We start from the raw sequence: 19,692 nt of genomic DNA, 5'->3' as shown, positions 1-19,692 counted from the left end.
AGTTTCCTACACCCACCCGCAAAGGAGTCCCTAAATAGTCCTACCAGTGGGATTGGTCACTCTGCAGGGTGACCACCTATCAGAGGGGGTCACTGACATCAGTCACCTGTCCTGACCACTCAGATACTCCAAGGGGCCTCTGCACATCTTGTTCTCAAGATGGAAGAATCAAGTGGCCACCTAGAGGACCTCTGGGCACCACCCCTGGGGTGGTGGTGATCAGGGGAGTGGTCACTCTCCTTTCCTTTGTGTGCTTTCGCATCACAGCAGGGACCGGGGGTCGCTGGACTGGTGGAAACCAGATTATGCAAAGAGGCCACCAAATGTGCCCTTAAAAGGAAGTCAGTGGCATGGGGAGGCTACCCATTCCCAGCCATGTAACACCTATTTCCAAGGGAGAGGGAGTTGCATCCCTCTCCCAAAGGAAATCCTTTGTCTGCCTTCCCCTGCTTGAGCTGGTCAAGCAGCAGGAGGGCAGAAACCTGCCTGAGGGACTGCAGCAGCACAGGCTGCCCACAAACCCTGAAAGTCTGATAGAAGCAATACTGGGAGGACCTCTAAGGAGCCCCCGGAGTGCATGGAATCATACCACCAATATGGGCATTAGTATTGGGGTTTGATTCCAAAATGATTGATACAAAATAGCTTCCCAGCACTTACGAAGTCCATTGTGTGGGAACTTGACTTCCTAGGAGCACCTCTGCTCGTGTAGGGGTGCCCTCACACACAGGCACCTGCACTCTATCCTCTGGACTAGGAGGGCCTACCAAAGGGGTGACTTAAAGTGACCTGGTGCAGTGACCAGCAGTGCAAGAGTGCATGCACCTTTTCACGCAGGCTGCAATGGCAGGCCTGCAGACATAGTTTTCATGGGCTCCCATGGGTGGCATAACACATGCTTGCAGCCCATGGGGGACCCATTGGGTACCAATTGTAAAGAAATGGCTCCCTGTTGCAGTTACCCCCCACTTTTTGCCTGATACTGATGCTGACTTGACTGAGAAGTGTGCTGGGACCCTGCTAACCAGGCCCCAGCACCAGTGTTCTTTCACCTAAAATGTACCATTGATCCCACAATTGGCACACCCTGGCATCCAGATAAGTCCCTTGTAACTGGTACCTCTGGTACCAAGGGCCCTGATGCCAGGGAAGGTCTCTAAGGGCTGCAGCATGCATTATGCCACCCTAGAGACCCCTCACTCAGCACAGCCACACTGCTTACAAGCCTGTGTGTGCTAGTGAGAACAAAATGAGTAAGTCGACATGGCACTCCCCTCAGGGTGCCATGCCAGCCTCTCACTGCCTATGCAGTATAGATAAGACACCCCTCTAGCAGGCCTTACAGCCCTAAGGCAGGGTGCACTATACCATAGGTGAGGGTACCAGTGCATGAGCACTGTGCCCCTACAGTGTCTAAGCAAAACCTTAGACATTGTAAGTGCAGGGTAGCCATAAGAGTATATGGTCTGGGAGTCTGTTTTACACGAACTCCACAGCACCATAATGGCTACACTGAAAACTGGGAAGTTTGGTATCAAACTTCTCAGCACAATAAATGCACACTGATGCCAGTGTACATTTTATTGTAAAATACACCACAGAGGGCACCTTAGAGGTGCCCCCTGAAACTTAACCAACTATCTGTGTAGGCTGACTGGTTCCAGCAGCCTGCCACACTAGAGACATGTTGCTGGCCCCATGGGGAGAGTGCCTTTGTCACTCTGAGGCCAGTAACAAAGCCTGCACTGGGTGGAGATGCTAACACCTCCCCCAGGCAGGAGCTGTAACACCTGGCGGTGAGCCTCAAAGGCTCACCCCTTTGTCACAGCCCAGCAGGGCACTCCAGCTTAGTGGAGTTGCCCGCCCCCTCCGGCCACGGCCCCCACTTTTGGCGGCAAGGCTGGAGGGAACAAAGAAAGCAACAAGGAGGAGTCACTGGCCAGTCAGGACAGCCCCTAAGGTGTCCTGAGCTGAAGTGACTCTTACTTTTAGAAATCCTCCATCTTGCAGATGGAGGATTCCCCCAATAGGGTTAGGATTGTGACCCCCTCCCCTTGGGAGGAGGCACAAAGAGGGTGTACCCACCCTCAGGGCTAGTAGCCATTGGCTACTAACCCCCCAGACCTAAACACGCCCTTAAATTTAGTATTTAAGGGCTACCCTGAACCCTAGAAAATTAGATTCCTGCAACTACAAGAAGAAGGACTGCCTAGCTGAAAACCCCTGCAGAGGAAGACCAGAAGACGACAACTGCCTTGGCTCCAGAAACTCACCGGCCTGTCTCCTGCCTTCCAAAGATCCTGCTCCAGCGACGCCTTCCAAAGGGACCAGCGACCTCGACATCCTCTGAGGACTGCCCCTGCTTCGAAAAGACAAGAAACTCCCGAGGACAGCGGACCTGCTCCAAGAAAGGCTGCAACTTTGTTTCCAGCAGCTTTGAAAGAACCCTGCAAGCTCCCCGCAAGAAGCGTGAGACTTGCAACACTGCACCCGGCGACCCCGACTCGGCTGGTGGAGATCCAACACCTCAGGAGGGACCCCAGGACTACTCTGATACTGTGAGTACCAAAACCTGTCCCCCCTGAGCCCCCACAGCGCCGCCTGCAGAGGGAATCCCGAGGCTTCCCCTGACCGCGACTCTTTGAATCCTAAGTCCCGACGCCTGGGAGAGACCCTGCACCCGCAGCCCCCAGGACCTGAAGGACCGGACTTTCACTGGAGAAGTGACCCCCAGGAGTCCCTCTCCCTTGCCCAAGTGGAGGTTTCCCCGAGGAACCCCCCCCTTGCCTGCCTGCAGCGCTGAAGAGATCCCGAGATCTCCCATAGACTAACACTGCGAACCCGACGCTTGTTTCTACACTGCACCCGGCCGCCCCCGTGCTGCTGAGGGTGAAATTTCTGTGTGGGCTTGTGTCCCCCCCCGGTGCCCTACAAAACCCCCCTGGAGTGCCCTCCGAAGACGCGGGTACTTACCTGCAAGCAGACCGGAACCGGGGCACCCCCTTCTCTCCATTCTAGCCTATGTGTTTTGGGCACCACTTTGAACTCTGCACCTGACCGGCCCTGAGCTGCTGGTGTGGTGACTTTGGGGTTGCTCTGAACCCCCAACGGTGGGCTACCTTGGACCAAGAACTGAACCCTGTAAGTGTCTTACTTACCTGGTTAACCTAACAAATACTTACCTCCCCTAGGAACTGTGAAAATTGCACTGTGTCCACTTTTAAAACAGCTATTTGTCAATAACTTGAAAAGTATACATGCAATTTTTATGATTTAAAGTTCCTAAAGTACTTACCTGCAATACCTTTCGAATGAGATATTACATGTAGAATTTGAACCTGTGGTTCTTAAAATAAACTAAGAAAAGATATTTTTCTATACAAAAACCTATTGGCTGGATTTGTCTCTGAGTGTGTGTACCTCATTTATTGTCTATGTGTATGTACAACAAATGCTTAACACTACTCCTTGGATAAGCCTACTGCTCGACCACACTACCACAAAATAGAGCATTAGTATTATCTCTTTTTACCACTATTTTACCTCTAAGGGGAACCCTTGGACTCTGTGCATGCTATTCCTTACTTTGAAATAGCACATACAGAGCCAACTTCCTACACCAATGCCCTGGAAATCTATGTGCCGTGTACTAGGGACTTACAGGGGTACACCAGTGGGCCAATCGTGGGGTGTAAAGGGTACCAAAGCAACCACATTTGGAGGAAAGAGCACTATCACTGGGGGTCCTGGTTAGCAGGATCCAAGGGAAGACAGTCTAAACACAGGGACAAACAGGCAAAACGTGGGAGTAACCTTGCCAAAAGAGTGACTTTCCTACACCCTTCTAAGGACCTCATATAATAGACAAAAGGCAGGATTGCTCCACAAAGTGGACCAGAAGATTTGCCTCTGGTTGCGCTGCCCCTTGCCTAACACTGCATGGTAGAAATTCCGAAGACAAATTAGATGGCAACATTTTTTAAGCAGTCAAGTCCGTTTTGAGTTTAGGTATTCTTTGGTTTTGGTATTTTTATCAAATGATAAATGTTAATCGTGGGATAATTTTGGGAAAATAAATGTCAGCAAAACTTCTAAAGGCCTTCAACTCACACCCTTTCTCAAAGTCCTCACTGTATCAAACCTTAGGGAGAGGGGCTTCTCTCATACTGTCTGCTAGGACAACTGTTCTGGCATCTTGACTTCCCTAGAGGCTGGACTCACACGCTGCAAAGCAGCATCCACACTGCTTCTGACAATAACTAGACAGGACCAGCACCATGGGCATCAATTCACCAACATGCCGGGGGAGAGGAAATGACATCACACACCATTTGTCCTTTACTTTGACTCACATGTGCTTACATTACATTCTTACTTACTTAAGCTGCCATATAGTGTCATATTCCAGCAGACTGTACTCAATTGTTTATTATACGATTAGTGAATATTATTATTCACTATTTGTGCAATAAAAAAACGGACACAACTAGGAAAATGGAGCCCCAACCTAGGACGAGCTGCCCTTGTGTTTTAAGCTCCTATTTGCCACCTCCGAGGCCAGGGGTAGCAAAGGCAGTGCCAGGAGTTGTGAGGGGCAAGATGGGGTTCGCAACGGCGACCCCTGATTGACATGCATGAGCAGCTCTTCCTAGACTTCAGCAGTCTCTAAACCAATACAGAACTGACTTTTCCCAGCCCTCCCAGACTGATACATAGTTGAGTCCTCCCTAATTCACATAGCCATTGAGAGGCTTGGATTTGAACCAACTCCCGGACTTTCGTGACTAGGACGCAACACAGGATTGATTTGAGTGTTGGCGTCATAGCTGCACAACATAAGATTTACTCCACCCCAGCCCTTCCAGCCTTCCATAAGCTTTAACTCTGCCAGTGTCAAGGTGCTCAATTAGGGCCCACTGACAATGAGACTGTGGATCTGTAGCCGGCAGTGGCAGCCGGCTTATGTTTATGTGCCTTGTGGGGGGGATGGGTCCTCCTGAACCTGGAAGGTCCAATGGGTGGGACCAGAAAACACCACTAACTAATCCTGATGCTGCTTTCATGCTGGTAACCAGCATGAAAGTAGCGTCAGGACTGATAGGAGCGGGCTCTCTCAGCGCTCACAAGAGCGCTGGAGGCCTGTGCTTTCTCTAACCCAGCTGTCTTAAGACAGCTGGGTTAGAGACCTTTAATGTGCACGTCTGCCAAAGGGACATGCACATTTTAAACCAGTGCACAGCTCCCTGCTGCCACTAGGAAGAAATTGCCTCACCTCATGCTGACACTGTTCAGGACGGGGTGCTGAAAAATAAAATGGTAATAAAGAAAGTTTATTACTGTTTTATTTTTCTGTTATGGGGTGCATTTTTTGGGCGGTGAGACGCTCCTCCGCCCACATTGAGGGGCCACCCCTGGTAGCCAGCGCCCTCTAGGACCCCGGGGCAGGGGTGCATCTGACACCACAAAAGGCCACAAGCCTTTGTTTGTGTCAATTGAGAGGCACATTGTTGTTGATAGGTGACAGGGCAGAGGGGTGCCTCCTAAGCAGCCAAGTTGTGAAGCGTTACATTGACTCCTCCCCTTCCTTCTAGGTACCCGTGTGATATGTCTCCCTCCTCCACACCCAATCCAAGGAAGCTAGACTGCAAGGAGGCCGAGAACTGCCAACCTTGAATCATTTATGGACGGCATGAATCTTTTATATGTTTCCAGTACCTTGGGGAGATCGACATCAAGGGGTGAGGGCGGTCCTGCACTCTGAAAGGGGAGGACCGGTGCGTGCACAGCTTTGTCCCAGGCCCTTACCTGAGATCCCGTCCACGCCAGGGCTGCTACAGTCCCCGCTGCCCTGCTGCTGCATGGGTCCGTGCTCTTCTGAACGAGCCACGGCTGCACACCTGGTACCTGTGCTCAGAAAACTAACTGATGAAAACACATTTGGGGTGGGCCCCTATTTTTTGTGAAAAGGACTTCTTAGTTGAAATATATTTTAAACATTTTTGCAAAATTGTGCATTTTAAATTTCTAGACAGCCAGGAACTGCTTATGCCCTGCCAAGGCAGAAAGTGCAATGTTCAAATAATAATACACTGTTCAACCTACTACGCAGTAATCATAGCTCAAAGATCACTTCGGAAACACTGAAGGCCCAATGACCTGAACCATGGAACATCTTACACCCTTGCTTGAGACCCACACCTGAAAACTTTACATTCAGGCAACTCCTGAAAAACAAGCATGTTTAGCCTTTTGATTAAGGGATTTGTGCACTTCAGACACGTCGTCTTCCTCCCTCCTTCAGACCAGACCAACCATTGACACCTAACTCCTTGTCAACCCAACAACCGACTTGCTGCTTAGAAGGACTGGTACCCCAAGGAGAAAATAAGAAAAGATCACATAGACATCGCAGATTAATCGGTAAACATCCCGTCACAGTTCGAAAGTCCTTGTAAGGGTCCCATCCCATAAATCGTATTACGGAAATGGAAGAAGGCCAATGAAAGGCTTCCACGAGCCATACGTTTCCAGCTGATTGCACAAGGTCACTCTTCTGCCACCACAACCTGAATAAGGGCCTGATTTAGAACTTGGTGGATGGAATACTGCACCACAAATACTGCACCACAAATACTGCACCACAAATGTGGCGAATATCCCATCTGCCGTATTATGATCTCCATAGGCTATAACGGGAAAGTCATATGGCGGGTTGGCTATCTATCTCATTTGTGATGGAGTATTCCTTTCGCCAAGTTCTAAACCAGGTCCTCAATCTCTTCCCACTTTCCCAACATCCAGTATAAATGTTGTACTAGAACAGCCTGAAGGGCTGAAGTGTGGCAATGTAGTGCAATATGAAGATGGGATAAAGTATCCCCCGCTGTACACTGTAAGGATATTGCAAGTCACAGAGCTGTTTCATGATCATATAGAGGGCTGGGGCCACAGTCCCAGTTTCTTTATAACGTCATTAAACTCCTAAGTGACTTGGAATATCCATCTAGTGTACAACAAGGGATACTTTATTCCTTATAATACATGGCTGCACCATCACCCTTCCCACACACCACTTAAATTCTCGGTACTGTGCTATTTCATATGAAAGAGATCTGATGTTTGCAGACATGAAAAATAAAATAATTATTATTAGAATACAATTAGACTCTCTAATGCTAAACTAAACACACCAAAAAGTAGTGTAAAAAAAAATTATAATCAGTTTAAAAACCATTAGCATTTCTATATTTAGCTAAAGTGTGGAAAAAATAAACATGTTGCCCCAAATATTTTATTTTTGATTATCACTGTTCATCTAGAAGAACAAAGCGTAACAAGGAAAAGCCACATTAGTGTGGCTTTAATTATGCTTCATGACTTGCCTTTCCCCTGGGCTGCTGACTCTGGCAGCAAGCATTGTGATCGCAACTACAATAATTTATTACAGTTGACCAGCTACATCATTTATTACAGACCAGAGACGTCACAAAGCACCTACAGTAATGAAATTAGAAACAAGCTTTTTAAACAGGGATTGCAGACTCCAATGCAATATGAATATTTATTAAAAAAAACATATCATCCTGGACACAAGACCACTAGAAAGGAGTAACAAAGCTTGTGTCTTCAAAACACTATTTGAAATGTAATGAAGTTTGGTTGTGCATACACTATTTTCTAAATAAACAGGTTGGAACCCCCCTTCATCTGGGAAGAGTCATCGCCAACAAGAAAGGTGGATGGAAAACATCAAAGGAGGTGAACAGAGCATTTTGAAGTCCAAGGGCCACTTCCCTTACATCCTCTTCTAAAATGTTGCCCCTGTCAGTATGAGAAAGGCCCTCCCTGCTACTGTAAATGCTGTTCATGGTAAGTGTCTGAAGGAGAGGCGATGTATCCTAACGGAAGTATGTTCGAGCACCAGCGCCGGCTCAACATCCTGCAATTCTGGGCAAATCATTTAAAAACGTTAAAAAAATAATAATTAAAAAAAAATGAAATAAATTATTCTAACCTCATGTGGTGCAATCTTGTGCTAATGTAAAACAGTCTAATTCCTTAGGCCAAGTTTGCACTATATAAAACAGCAAAAAAAACAACAAAACAACTTGCCTGAATGTGAAGTGTGTGCCTCGTGCTATTCCACTTCACATTTGGGTGAAATGTTCACTGCTGAATGTATATTTCATGATAGGTATTTGAAGAAGTTTTGAGTTTGTGCATTTGTTCACATTGTAATGTATGTTGCAGCCCATAATGCAAATCTGCATGAGTGAACCTGCACTAGTGCTGTTTGTGCTCTCTGTAAGCAGAGTAAAACTTCCCTCAACGATGACCCTGGTGCCCCGCTTCCGCATGCAAGCAAACCTTGCAGTGCTTCTGCATGTGCTGTTCATATTATGTGTAAAGGAACCTTGCAATGCCGCTGCATGTACTGTTTATATTATGTGTATAAAAGATCCCTTCAATGCTGCTGCTCGCATAGTAATGTATTTATTTGTGTATATAGCGGCTGCTATGCATCTGCTGCATTTCAGCCAAGCAGGTGCCACTGCATGTACTGTTCATATTATGAGTGTAAAGGAACCTTGCAGTGCTTCTGCATGTACTGTCCATATTATATGTGTAAAAGAACCTTGCAATGCTTCTGCATGTGCTGTTCATATTATGAGTGTAAAGGAGCCTTGCGATGCTTCTGCATGTGCTGTTCATATTATGTGTAAAGGGACCTTGCAATGCAGCTGCATGTGCTGTTCATATTATGTGTAAAGGACCCTTGCACTGCTTCTGCGTGTGCTGTTCATATTATGTGTAAAGGACCCTTGCAATGCTTCTGCGTGTGCTGTTCATATTATGTGTAAAGGACCCTTGCACTGCTTCTGCGTGTGCTGTTCATATTATGTGTAAAGGACCCTTGCAATGCTTCTGCGTGTGCTGTTCATATTATGTGTAAAGGGACCTTGCAATGCAGCTGCATGTGCTGTTCATATTATGTGTAAAGGACCCTTGCACTGCTTCTGCATGTGCTGTTCATATTATGTGTAAAGGGACCTTGCAATGCTTCTGCATGTGCTGTTCATATTATGTGTAAAGGAACCTTGCGATGCTTCTGCATGTGCTGTTCATATTATGTGTAAAGGGACCTTGCAATGCTTCTGCATGTGCTGTTCATATTATGAGTAAAGGAGCCTTGCAATGCTTCTGCATGTGCTGTTCATATTATGAGTGTAAAGGAGCCTTGCACTGCAGCTGCATGTGCTGTTCATATTATGTGTAAAGGAACCTTGCAATGCTTCTGCATGTGCTGTTCATATTATGAGTGTAAAGGGACCTTGCAATGCTTCTGCATGTGCTGTTCATATTATGTGTAAAGGGACCTTGCAATGCTTCTGCATGTGCTGTTCATATTATGTGTAAAGGAGCCTTGCAATGCTTCTGCATGTACTGTTTATATTATGTGTATAAAAGATCCCTTCAATGCTGCTGCTCGCATAGTAATGTATTTATTTGTGTATATAGCGGCTGCTATGCATCTGCTGCATTTCAGCCAAGCAGGTGCCACTGCATGTACTGTTCATATTATGAGTGTAAAGGAACCTTGCAGTGCTTCTGCATGTACTGTCCATATTATATGTGTAAAAGAACCTTGCAATGCTTCTGCATGTGCTGTTCATATTATGTGTAAAGGGACCTTGCAATGCAGCTGCATGTGCTGTTCATATTATGAGTGTAAAGGAGCCTTGCAATGCTTCTGCGTGTGCTGTTCATATTATGTGTAAAGGAACCTTGCAATGCTTCTGCGTGTGCTGTTCATATTAGGAGTGTAAAGGAACCTTGCGATGCTTCTGCATGTGCTGTTCATATTATGTGTAAAGGGACCTTGCAATGCAGCTGCATGTGCTGTTCATATTATGAGTGTAAAGGAGCCTTGCAATGCTTCTGCATGTGCTGTTCATATTATGTGTAAAGGAACCTTGCAATGCTTCTGCGTGTGCTGTTCATATTATGTGTAAAGGGACCTTGCAATGCTTCTGCATGTACTGTCCATATTATGAGTGTAAAGGAGCCTTGCAATGCTTCTGCATGTGCTGTTCATATTATGAGTGTAAAGGAGCCTTGCAATGCTTCTGCATGTGCTGTTCATATTATGTGTAAAGGGACCTTGCAATGCAGCTGCATGTGCTGTTCATATTATGTGTAAAGGAACCTTGCGATGCTTCTGCATGTGCTGTTCATATTATGTGTAAAGGAACCTTGCAATGCTTCTGCGTGTGCTGTTCATATTAGGAGTGTAAAGGAACCTTGCGATGCCACTGCATGTAATGTTCATATTATATGTGTGAAAGAACCATGCAATGCTTCTGCATGTACTGTCCATTTTGTATGTGTAAAAGAACCTTGCACTGCTTCTGCATGTAGTGTTCATATTCGTGTAAAGGAACCTTGCAATGCTGCTACATGTACTCTTCATACCAGTGGTTCCCAACCTTTTGATTTCTGTGGACCCCCACTTTAACATTAATGGAACCCAGGGACCCCCACTGAATCATCATGGGAATCCGGGGACCCCCGCCTATGTCATTACTGGAAGCTGGGGACCTAATTTAGCAATATTTGTTGATATGTTTTAATTTTCTAGGCTCTCGCGGACCCCCAGGGGTCCCCGGACCACAGGTTAGGAACCACTGGTTCATACTATATGTATAAAAGGACCTTTCAATGCTGCTGCATGTACTGTTCACATTATATGTGCTACATGCACTGTTCATATTATGTGTATAAAGGATCCTTGCAGTGCTGCTGCTGCAGGCATGTGTTTCTTTGTGTAAGTCGCTGCTGCTGTACTTCTGCGTTTGAGACAAGCACATGCTTTTGCACGTATTGTTCATCTGATGTGCTGGAAGGAAAAGAGTGCGGAGGCCTTTGCTTTGCCACGGTTATGCAGCATAAGCTGTTCCTTTCCTGCATGTGAGCAAAGCATGTGAGTGCATGCACCTGTCTTGCCCTGTGCTGGAAGGGAGTCTGTGGTGATTTTCCTTATGTCGCAGCACATGCACTAACTCTGCCGCATGTGAGTGAAGCTTGCTCAACTCTTAATGTTTATGTCTTGCAGCTTCCACGGACTCTGCTCTTCTTCATGCCTAGCTCCTGCAGTTGCCATTATCACCGCTGTTTGTTCAGCTGTCACCCATGCTGCGCCTGCACAGTGTAACTAAAGTTTATTTTAGGATCACAAGCTGTGTTAATCATAAGAGAAGTAAAAGAAAAACTTACGCTGTACCAACTCTGCATCTTCTGAAAGAAAAGAAAAAAGAAACAAAATTAGAAAAATGGAGCATCAAAAATAATTTCTGGAGATAAACTCTCCCTTTAACATCAAACATCAACTGAGAAGATGAAACACCAACAAGAAACATGCGCGCACATACTGACAACCAGGGTGTAAGAAGATAGAAGAGGACCAGCACACACAGCCAGGGAGGACCAGGACACCCTCAAAGCCAGGAGAGAACAGAGGAGAGGAACAGCACACGCTAACAGCCAACACATGAGAAGAGAGGAGAGTACCAGCACACACTCACAGCCAGAGTGATAAGAGAGAAGGCGAATGCACACACAAAAAGGAGCTCCTGATCTTCAGAAGTCAGAGTTTCCTCTGAGGCTCCTCCTGGTGGCCACCCAACCCGAGACCACAGCCAGCCCCACGGACCACGCCCGCCAGAAACCACACCATCATTAACAATAAACTCACAATGAACAAACAGGTCGATACTGTGATCACATCCTGCTGTCACATCCGCAAACATTTCAAATGGCTCCCCACGCACACAAGACATAGGGTCACCCAGGCCCTTATCACCAGCAGAGTCGACTATGGCAACGCACTCTACGTTGGCATCTTCAACCAACTCATGCAAAAACTCCAGACAATCCAAATCACCATCACCAAACTCATCCTAGATATATCCCCATTGGACTACACTGGCTACCCACCCAGAAACATTACAGATCCAAGCTGCTCATTAATGACTACAGAGCCCTTCACAAACAGAGGACCAGGGTACCTCAACAACTGACTCCAACTCTACCAACCCTCAAGCCTGCAATGCTCCACCTCTCTATCCCGCCAAGGAATTCCCGGCATCTGCAGAAGCAAGAGGGGAGGGCGCTCTTTCTCCCTCATCGCTTCCAATAACTGGAATGTACTGCCTCAACACATTAGGACTGCCACTCAACTTCCCAACGTCCGCAAGAAACCGAAGACCTGGCTGTTCAACATTCAGCCAGGATATAAGAAAAGAGGAGAGGACTAGCACACACTCCCAGCAAGGACGAGAGTAGAGGACCCCACATCATTTGTCTATCCCCCAAGTAATGTTGCACTGTTAAGGCACTTTAGGTTCATTCCACTTGATAATCTCTGCATCTCACTCTTGTGTGGTGACCTTTAAGCTTAGACCATACAACCTGTATTGTTCCCTCACTTCTGGTTTTGCCAGGGGTTCTACTGAACACTGACCGACATTACATTCTATTGTAAATGGCTTCCTAGATTTCAGACTATGTTGGAGTTGTAATGACCTTCATCAAACGGACTTATCTTTACCTCCCTTCTCCTCTTCCTCCATGGTGACTCCCATGAATACACAAAGGAGCACCTGGCAGAGGGCCCATGCCTGAGGCAGCCTACCAAGCACCTTTTGTTTAACAAATGTAATCTTTTTACTATCAGAGCCTGCAGATTGTGCTCACCAAGTTCTTTATCCTGTTTACTTTTTCAAGACTATGTTTAATTAGGCTTTGTGTGTGACGCTACTGCATTGATAGTGTACTGACTGAATTACTTAAGTGCACGTAGATCGCTTCCGCCACTCTTGACCGCCACAAGTTACCAGATTATTCAATCAAAATATTATTTCAATTTCATACTTTGACATCCCTCGTTGGAATCTGTGAAGCCTCGATTCACAAATTTTAATATACTGGATATATTAATTCCTTTTATGTCGAACCTACTAGACAGCACATGCGCTGTCTGTTGTGAGACATATTGTGGGCTTACCACAACAGACATGGGCTTGGATCCCACCCATGGCTTACTATAGGTTGGCTTTTCTGTAACTCTAATTTGCCTACTTTTCATTTGTGTACCAGCCTGTCAATCTTGTGTTTGTCCCTCTTGTGTAGCATAGCCTTCTTACCATCTCTTCTATTGGCTGGTTTCTATGCTTCCACTGTTTGCCTTTCAAACACTACTTTTTTTTTTTTATTTGGTGTTAAGCGCTCCAGGACAGGGCATGTGTTTTTCAGCTTTCTCCCTCATGTACTTCCCTGCACTCATATTGACTTTATGTCACCTGTAGGCTTCTCTCTTCTCCCCTCCATGTTGCACTTGCCCTTTTGCACTTACCTGCATGCTCCTCCATCCACCTGTGCCCGCCTCCTGTTTCACCTGCTGCTTCTTCTCACCTCCGCCCTCTGTCTTGCTTTCTCCCACCCACACTCTTATTCCTTCTCCCCTGTTGCTTCTGCTCCCCCTACGTTGCACTCTTATTCCTTCTCCCCTGTTGCTTCTGCTCCCCCTACGTTGCTTCCTACCAATCGCATCCTCCATGTTTCCCCCTCCATCCCAGCCCTCTGTGTTGCTCCCCATCCGCGTTAAAAATAAAAAATACTTTTGCCCTACTTAATTTTTTATTTATTTACCAAATCAACTCGGTAAATAAAAGAAAAGCCTTCGTGTCATTTTTGTAGGCACACCCATGAGTGGTGTCTGCACCTACAAAATGAGGCAACTGCCATGTCAAAGCTCCTTTCTTTTTTACTGTGTTGGTTTTTTTGCAGTGCTGCACAGCATCACATATGCTGTGCAGCAAGGTTACAAACCACTGGGACACCCAATAGGCTCCAAAGTGAAACCTACTGCCTTTGCCAATGTTTATATTGACAAACCTATTGTACTGCCTTATGAGTGTGGGCCATATAACACATACCACCTGCAGTTCTTAATTTGTGATGGTGGTTGCAGGTGGTATGCACTGAGACTCACTTCTGGGTACCAGGACTTCCCTTTCTTAATTAGACATGGACCCAAAGCAAAAGGGAGAGTGGGAGACCAGGAGGAAAGAACGAAGAAGAGAAACAGGAAAACAAGGTTACAAAGTGGGAAACCAGCAGTTTAAAAGACCCTGCACGAGTAAGATAGAGGGGCAGAAAATGTATAAAAGGCATGAGGATGAATGAAATGTAGGAATTCAACAGCATTGGTGGCAAACTCCTAGGGATCCCTGAAGTTATTAACACTTCCTATTATCTATTATTTTAGTTATTAACTACCTATATATTTGTGTGTATATATATATATATTTACACAAATTAATCACAGTCATCAGTTTAGACACAGACAATCAGAGAAATAAGAATAAAGGAAAGTAGCATCAGAAATAAAAGACAAGAACAGCAAAAATTAGCATTTGCTGTTAAGAAGGCAATTTAGTCTAGGGGTTTCCCCTTTTTAACTCTCAAATTTGGCAGTCTGCGCAGATATTGGCCCAGCAGTCATAAGTGGCAGCTTGTAGTCTCACTCTACGGCAGACTTACGTTCACTGTTTTTCCATTTTAAAAACGCAGAGACTATCTTTTCCATCTGAATTGTGTAAAAATAAGTAAAAACGGAAAACCGTGAGCTTTAAATATGAAGAAAGCAATTAATAACAAATTAATAATTTAATAAAGAACAGAACACTCGAGCTTCAGACAAGTACGTTCTGCTATGGAACCAGTGACCACTAAAGTCCCATGAAAAGATGGTGCCACCCGGTCTTAAATGGACAGTGCTCCCTTCCAAGAAGAAACCTTTTAACACTCTGGTGCGCCTCGGAAACAGTCGGAGAATTCGAGCCCAGCCGGAATCCGGCAATTGTTCTTATGGCAGAATCAGCCTGTGAACATTAATTCTGCCTGCTCTGGGATGGTGCTGAGTAATCTCCAAACATGACAGCAGCAAGCCTCGCAGCAATATTTCTGCCAAGCAGCGCACACCCTGTACTTTTCAACTGGTGCCTGGAAGTATTTGTATATGGAAATGCAAGAGAGTCAGGAGAGAAATGTGTTCCAGATTTTCAAGAGGACATTCCCTGGCTTGGCAGGCGGCACGCATAGGCAGTTCCAACGCAGGGACAGATCCATGCCAGATGCTCATGATTTCCTACGCAAGATCTGTCTGCATGCAGGGACTCTAAAAAGGACTCACTTGTATAGCTAGAGGTTATCTTGAAGATTCTCTCCTGAGCCTGTGATTGACAACCACAGCCTAAACCAATCCAAGCCACAGAGGAGCATCACCAGATCACTTGAGTTATGTTCAGGGCAGCAGATGGGCAGTAGTTGTAACAACCTACGAGTGCCTCAAAAGCGGTGCTGTTCCCGACCACAAAAATGCCTTGCACATTTGGCCCTATATCACCACCAGCAGAGAGGTGGCCTTCATCAGCGAGGTCGAGCTTGTGTCCCATGATGCAGTGGACTTTGGGACCACATTTATGCATACCCTTTGAACTTAGAACATCTCATGAAGGAACTCATGGAATGCTAGAATAAATTCCAGCAACTAGTAACTCATTTGAGTTGCTCCAAAACCCTAAAGCAAACCAACCCTCCCTCCAGAAGCCAAAAAAATAACATAACACTAACTACAAAATAAACTCAACCACTACACCTACATGCACTACACAAACGTGCTGCACATTTAAAATAAAACAAATAAAAATAAATTAAAAAAAAATAAACTTACCGAGGGGCTGTGCGTCCTCCTCGTTGCTCTTCTCCTTCATCAATGCCAGAAGAGCTGCCATAATCAATCCCGATGCTGCTCTCATACTGTTAACCAGCATGAGAGAAGCACCTGGGTTGGATGTAGCAGCCTGGCTGGATGCTCCTTCAGGCCCTAAAAGTTTGTGCTTTGTCTCCACCCAGCTGTCTTAGGACAGCTGAGTGGAGAGCTTCAAAGTGTGCATGTCACTTTGGCTGGCGCAAAACAGCCGGCCAAAGTGACATGAGCACTTTGGAGCATCCAGTCAAGCCACTGCTACAGAAACGACCAGCATGTCACTCACTTCCCCCCACCTTATCTAGCTTTTCCGATATCTCTATCAATCAATCAGCTGTCATTTGTATAGTGTGGCTTCTCACCCAAGTAGGTACCCAGGGGTTTTCTGCAGGTGTTTATTCAAAAAGACAAGTTTTCAGTCCCTTTCTGAAGTGGGTCAGCGAGGGTGCGGTGCAGAGGTGCTTTGGTGGTGCGGTTGGAGCAGGAGTGACCTTCAGCGCAGCAGCGGAGTATATGTGTTATCTTTTCTAGGGCAATGTATGCCGAGCGGAGGTTCGTGGTCGGTTGGTGGAGGTGAAGCTGGTAGTTCAGGTAGGCAGGTCCTTGGTTATGGAGTGCTTTGAAGGAATAGGTCAGGACTTTGAAGTGGCACCTTTTCTGGACTGGGAGCCAATGGAGGTCCTTCAGGTGCTGGGTGATGTGGGTTCTCTTAGGCAGGTTGAGAATCAGTCTGACAGGTGCGTTCTGGATCATCTGGAGCCTTTGCATGACTACGGTGGCAGTGCCTGTGTAAAGTGCATTGCCGTAGTCCAGTCGGCTGGTGATGAGGGCCTGAGTCACTGTCTTCCTCGTGCCAATTGGGTGCCACTTAAAGAACTTGTGGAGCATGCGGAGCGTGTGGAAACAGGCTGTAGAAACAGCATTGACCTGGCGTTTCAAGGAGTGTTAGCTGTCGAGAATGATGCCGAGGTTGCGGGTGTGATCTTTCGGTATGGGGGTGGGTCTGAGCTATGCTGGCCACCAGGAGTCGTTACAGAGGGCTGAGTGTGTGCTGAAGCTCAGCACCTCAGTTTTGTCCGTGTTGAGCTTTAGGCAGTTGTCCTTCATCCAGGCAGAAATGTTGTTCATACAGATATGGAAGTTTCTCTTCATGTTAGTGGGGTCTGTTGAGAGTGAGAGGACGAGCTGTGTGTTGTCAGCATAGGAAATTATGTTGATGTTGGGCAATCTCAATGTCTGCGAGTGGTGTCTAGTAGACATTGAAGAGTATTGGGCTTTGAGAGGAGCCTTAGGGGACACTGCAGATGGTGTTCTTGACCTGTGAGGTGAACGGGGGTAGACTCTCTGGGTCCGTTCCCTGAGGAAGGATGCCATCCATGTGAGAGCATTGTCTGTGATCCCAATCTAGTGTAGTTGGTTGATCAGTGTGTGGTGGGAGATTGTGTCAAGGGCAGTAGAGAGATCTAGCAGGATCAGGGTGGCTGCTTCTCCTTTCTCGAGCATGGCGCGGATGTCATCTGATGAAGCGATCAGTGCGGTCTCAGTGCTGTGACTGCTTCTGAAGCCGGAGTAGGCGTGGTCTAGCAGGTTGTTTCTCTCCAGGTGTTCGGTGGATTGGAAGTTGATGGCCTTCTCCAGGACTTTGGCAGGGAACGGGAGCAGAGAGATCAGGTAGGGAATTCTGAAGCTCGCTGCAGATAACTTCTTGAGGAGGAGTCTGATCTGTTTCCAGGTTTCTGGAAAAGTGGCCATGGTTGACGAGGCATTGAGGATGGTGGTGAGCTGGCAGCTGATCTTGCTTCTTCCAAGGTTGAAGATCCTGTGGGGCAAGGGTCGGTGGGTGCTCCCAGGTGGATGTAGCTCAAGAGTGTGATAGTGTTTGGTGTGCTGAATTGTCTCCACGCGGTGCGCAGGTGATCGGGTGGAGGTTAATAGGATGTTGGGTAGGTTGGAGGGTTGGGGACTGAAGCTACTGTACATGGTTTCTATCTTGTTGTGGACGTGGTCGGTGAGGAATTCGCAGAGTTCTTGTGGCTGATGGGCAGGCAAACTCTCTGGTGATGGTGAAGAGTTCTTTAGTTTGGTTGGCGCTGTTCTCGATTCGGCGGATCAGGGCCTCTTTTTTTGCTGTTTTGATCTGCCCATGGTAGTCGCTGAGGGCCGTTTGAAGGTGGCTCAGTATGAGTGGTTCTTGTTGGTGCGCCATCTTCTCTCCAGTTGTTTGCACCTGCATTTTGATTTGCCGAGTTCCATAGTGATGATCCGGTCATTAAAGTTCTGTACTACTTGATCCAAGTTGGTGGTGATGTTGGGCTGTGAGGTGCTGAGGGCGTTGGCCCATTGCTGCTGAGTGACCTTGGTCCAGCCGTGAGAGGGAGCGCTTTGACGGATGGGGACAGATCGGGGGATCCAGCGAGGGTGAAGTGTATGATTTAGTGTTACAACCAGGTGAGTTCTGTGGTGTGGCGGAAGCCGATTCTGTTGCTGGATGTCAAGATGCATCCAGCGAATGTCCTGCTTTGTGCGTGGGGCCCGTGGCCAGCTGCTTGAGGCCGATGTTGTCCAGTCTTTCCAGTAGGTAGGTGGAGTTGGTGTCATCCACGTGGTAGTTAAAGTATCCCAGGAAGGTGTATTTTTGGGATTCAATAGCGAGCGGGTGATTAATTCAGTGATGGCGTTGCTGAGGCCAGTTCTTGGTCCTGGTGGTCTGCATGGGAGGATACCTTTGATGGTAGTGGTGTGGAACTGGAAGTTCATGTGTTTCATGATGGGTGTGGTTTTGTCATTGGTGATGTGCAGGTGATTGATTCCTTGTGTATGATAGCAATGCTGCCTCCGTGCCTGTTGGTGTGGTCACGGTGTTTCATTTTGTAGCCAAGGTGGTATTTCCGTAGCGATGTCCAGGGCTGAGACAGGGGTGACCCAGGTCTCTATGATGAACGTTACGACAGAGGCAAAGGTGGAGATGGTATCCCAGACTTTGGCTGCATGTTTGCAGAGCGATCTGGCGTTGAATAGGATGCACCAGAGTTGTTCTGAGGCGGTCTCAGTTGGCAGGGATGGCGAGGCATTTGTAGCAGTGATGGTGGCCAGACCTGGGGTGGGGGAGTATCGGCAGTCGGTGCAGGTGAATGACCCTTCTGTGTGGTAGGGTAATGCAAGGCAGCACTCCGGGGTCGAAAGCACACAGATACGTGGAGGAGTATCTGTGGGGGTGAGTCGGGCTGGGTTCCTGGCACTGGGTGTGGTCCAGGCGTGGATGGGCGCAGATGGGCTTGCCTTTGGCGTGCCAGCTGCACACGCGCACTGGGCATTGGGTATGGGCCTCCATACCTAGTCCTGGGAGGTGCGAGGGGCTGGCAGGGAGATGGGAGGGTGGGGGAGAAAAAAACGGTAGGAAAATATAGACAAAGTACAGGAAACAACAGGACACAGCAAGGAGACGAAACAAAACGGAGCAACTAAAGGACCAAGAAAACAAGACTATAATTACACTTTACAAAAAACACTCTACAAAAAACAACTTCTTCTACCTCCTGACCTCCTAGTGCTTCCCTGTGCTTCCATCCTTTATACTGCTTGCTTCTTTCGTTCGGAATAATGTCCCTGTTTCTATTTATTCCGCACCTATTTTATCTGTGTTCGAGGAACTTTTAGAGGGAAATCTCAACATTGCATTGTTAGTTGCTGTTTGCATCTGAAGCGCCTAGGATAAAGGCACTATAAGATATCAATCAATAAATAAGCAATTAATAGAAGATTGTCTAATTTTATTTAATAAGTGAACTCTTTATTCCGTGGAGGGGATCAGTCACCTTTCCAAAATCTGAATGTTCAAGGCGCAAAGTATATATGTGTGTGTG

At 46.9% G+C, this 19,692-nt stretch overlaps 1 protein-coding gene across 2 annotated transcripts in view; it reads right to left on the bottom strand.

Annotated features, from left to right (window-relative positions):
• GRAMD1A (GRAM domain containing 1A) overlaps positions 1–19,692 on the bottom strand; it is a 679,043-nt gene that overhangs the window by 180,061 nt on the left and 479,290 nt on the right. For both annotated transcript variants that reach the window (XM_069201060.1, XM_069201061.1), the window contains exon 3: positions 11,275–11,295. In XM_069201060.1, coding sequence (XP_069057161.1) covers positions 11,275–11,295 — 21 coding nt within the window. The remainder of the gene's footprint in view (positions 1–11,274; positions 11,296–19,692) is intronic.

The sequence above is a fragment of the Pleurodeles waltl genome, chromosome 7 (assembly GCF_031143425.1).
Source record: "Pleurodeles waltl isolate 20211129_DDA chromosome 7, aPleWal1.hap1.20221129, whole genome shotgun sequence".
NCBI lineage: Eukaryota > Metazoa > Chordata > Amphibia > Caudata > Salamandridae > Pleurodeles > Pleurodeles waltl.
Note: the sequence above shows the minus strand (reverse complement) of the source record. Positions and strands in the feature narration are given on the sequence as shown.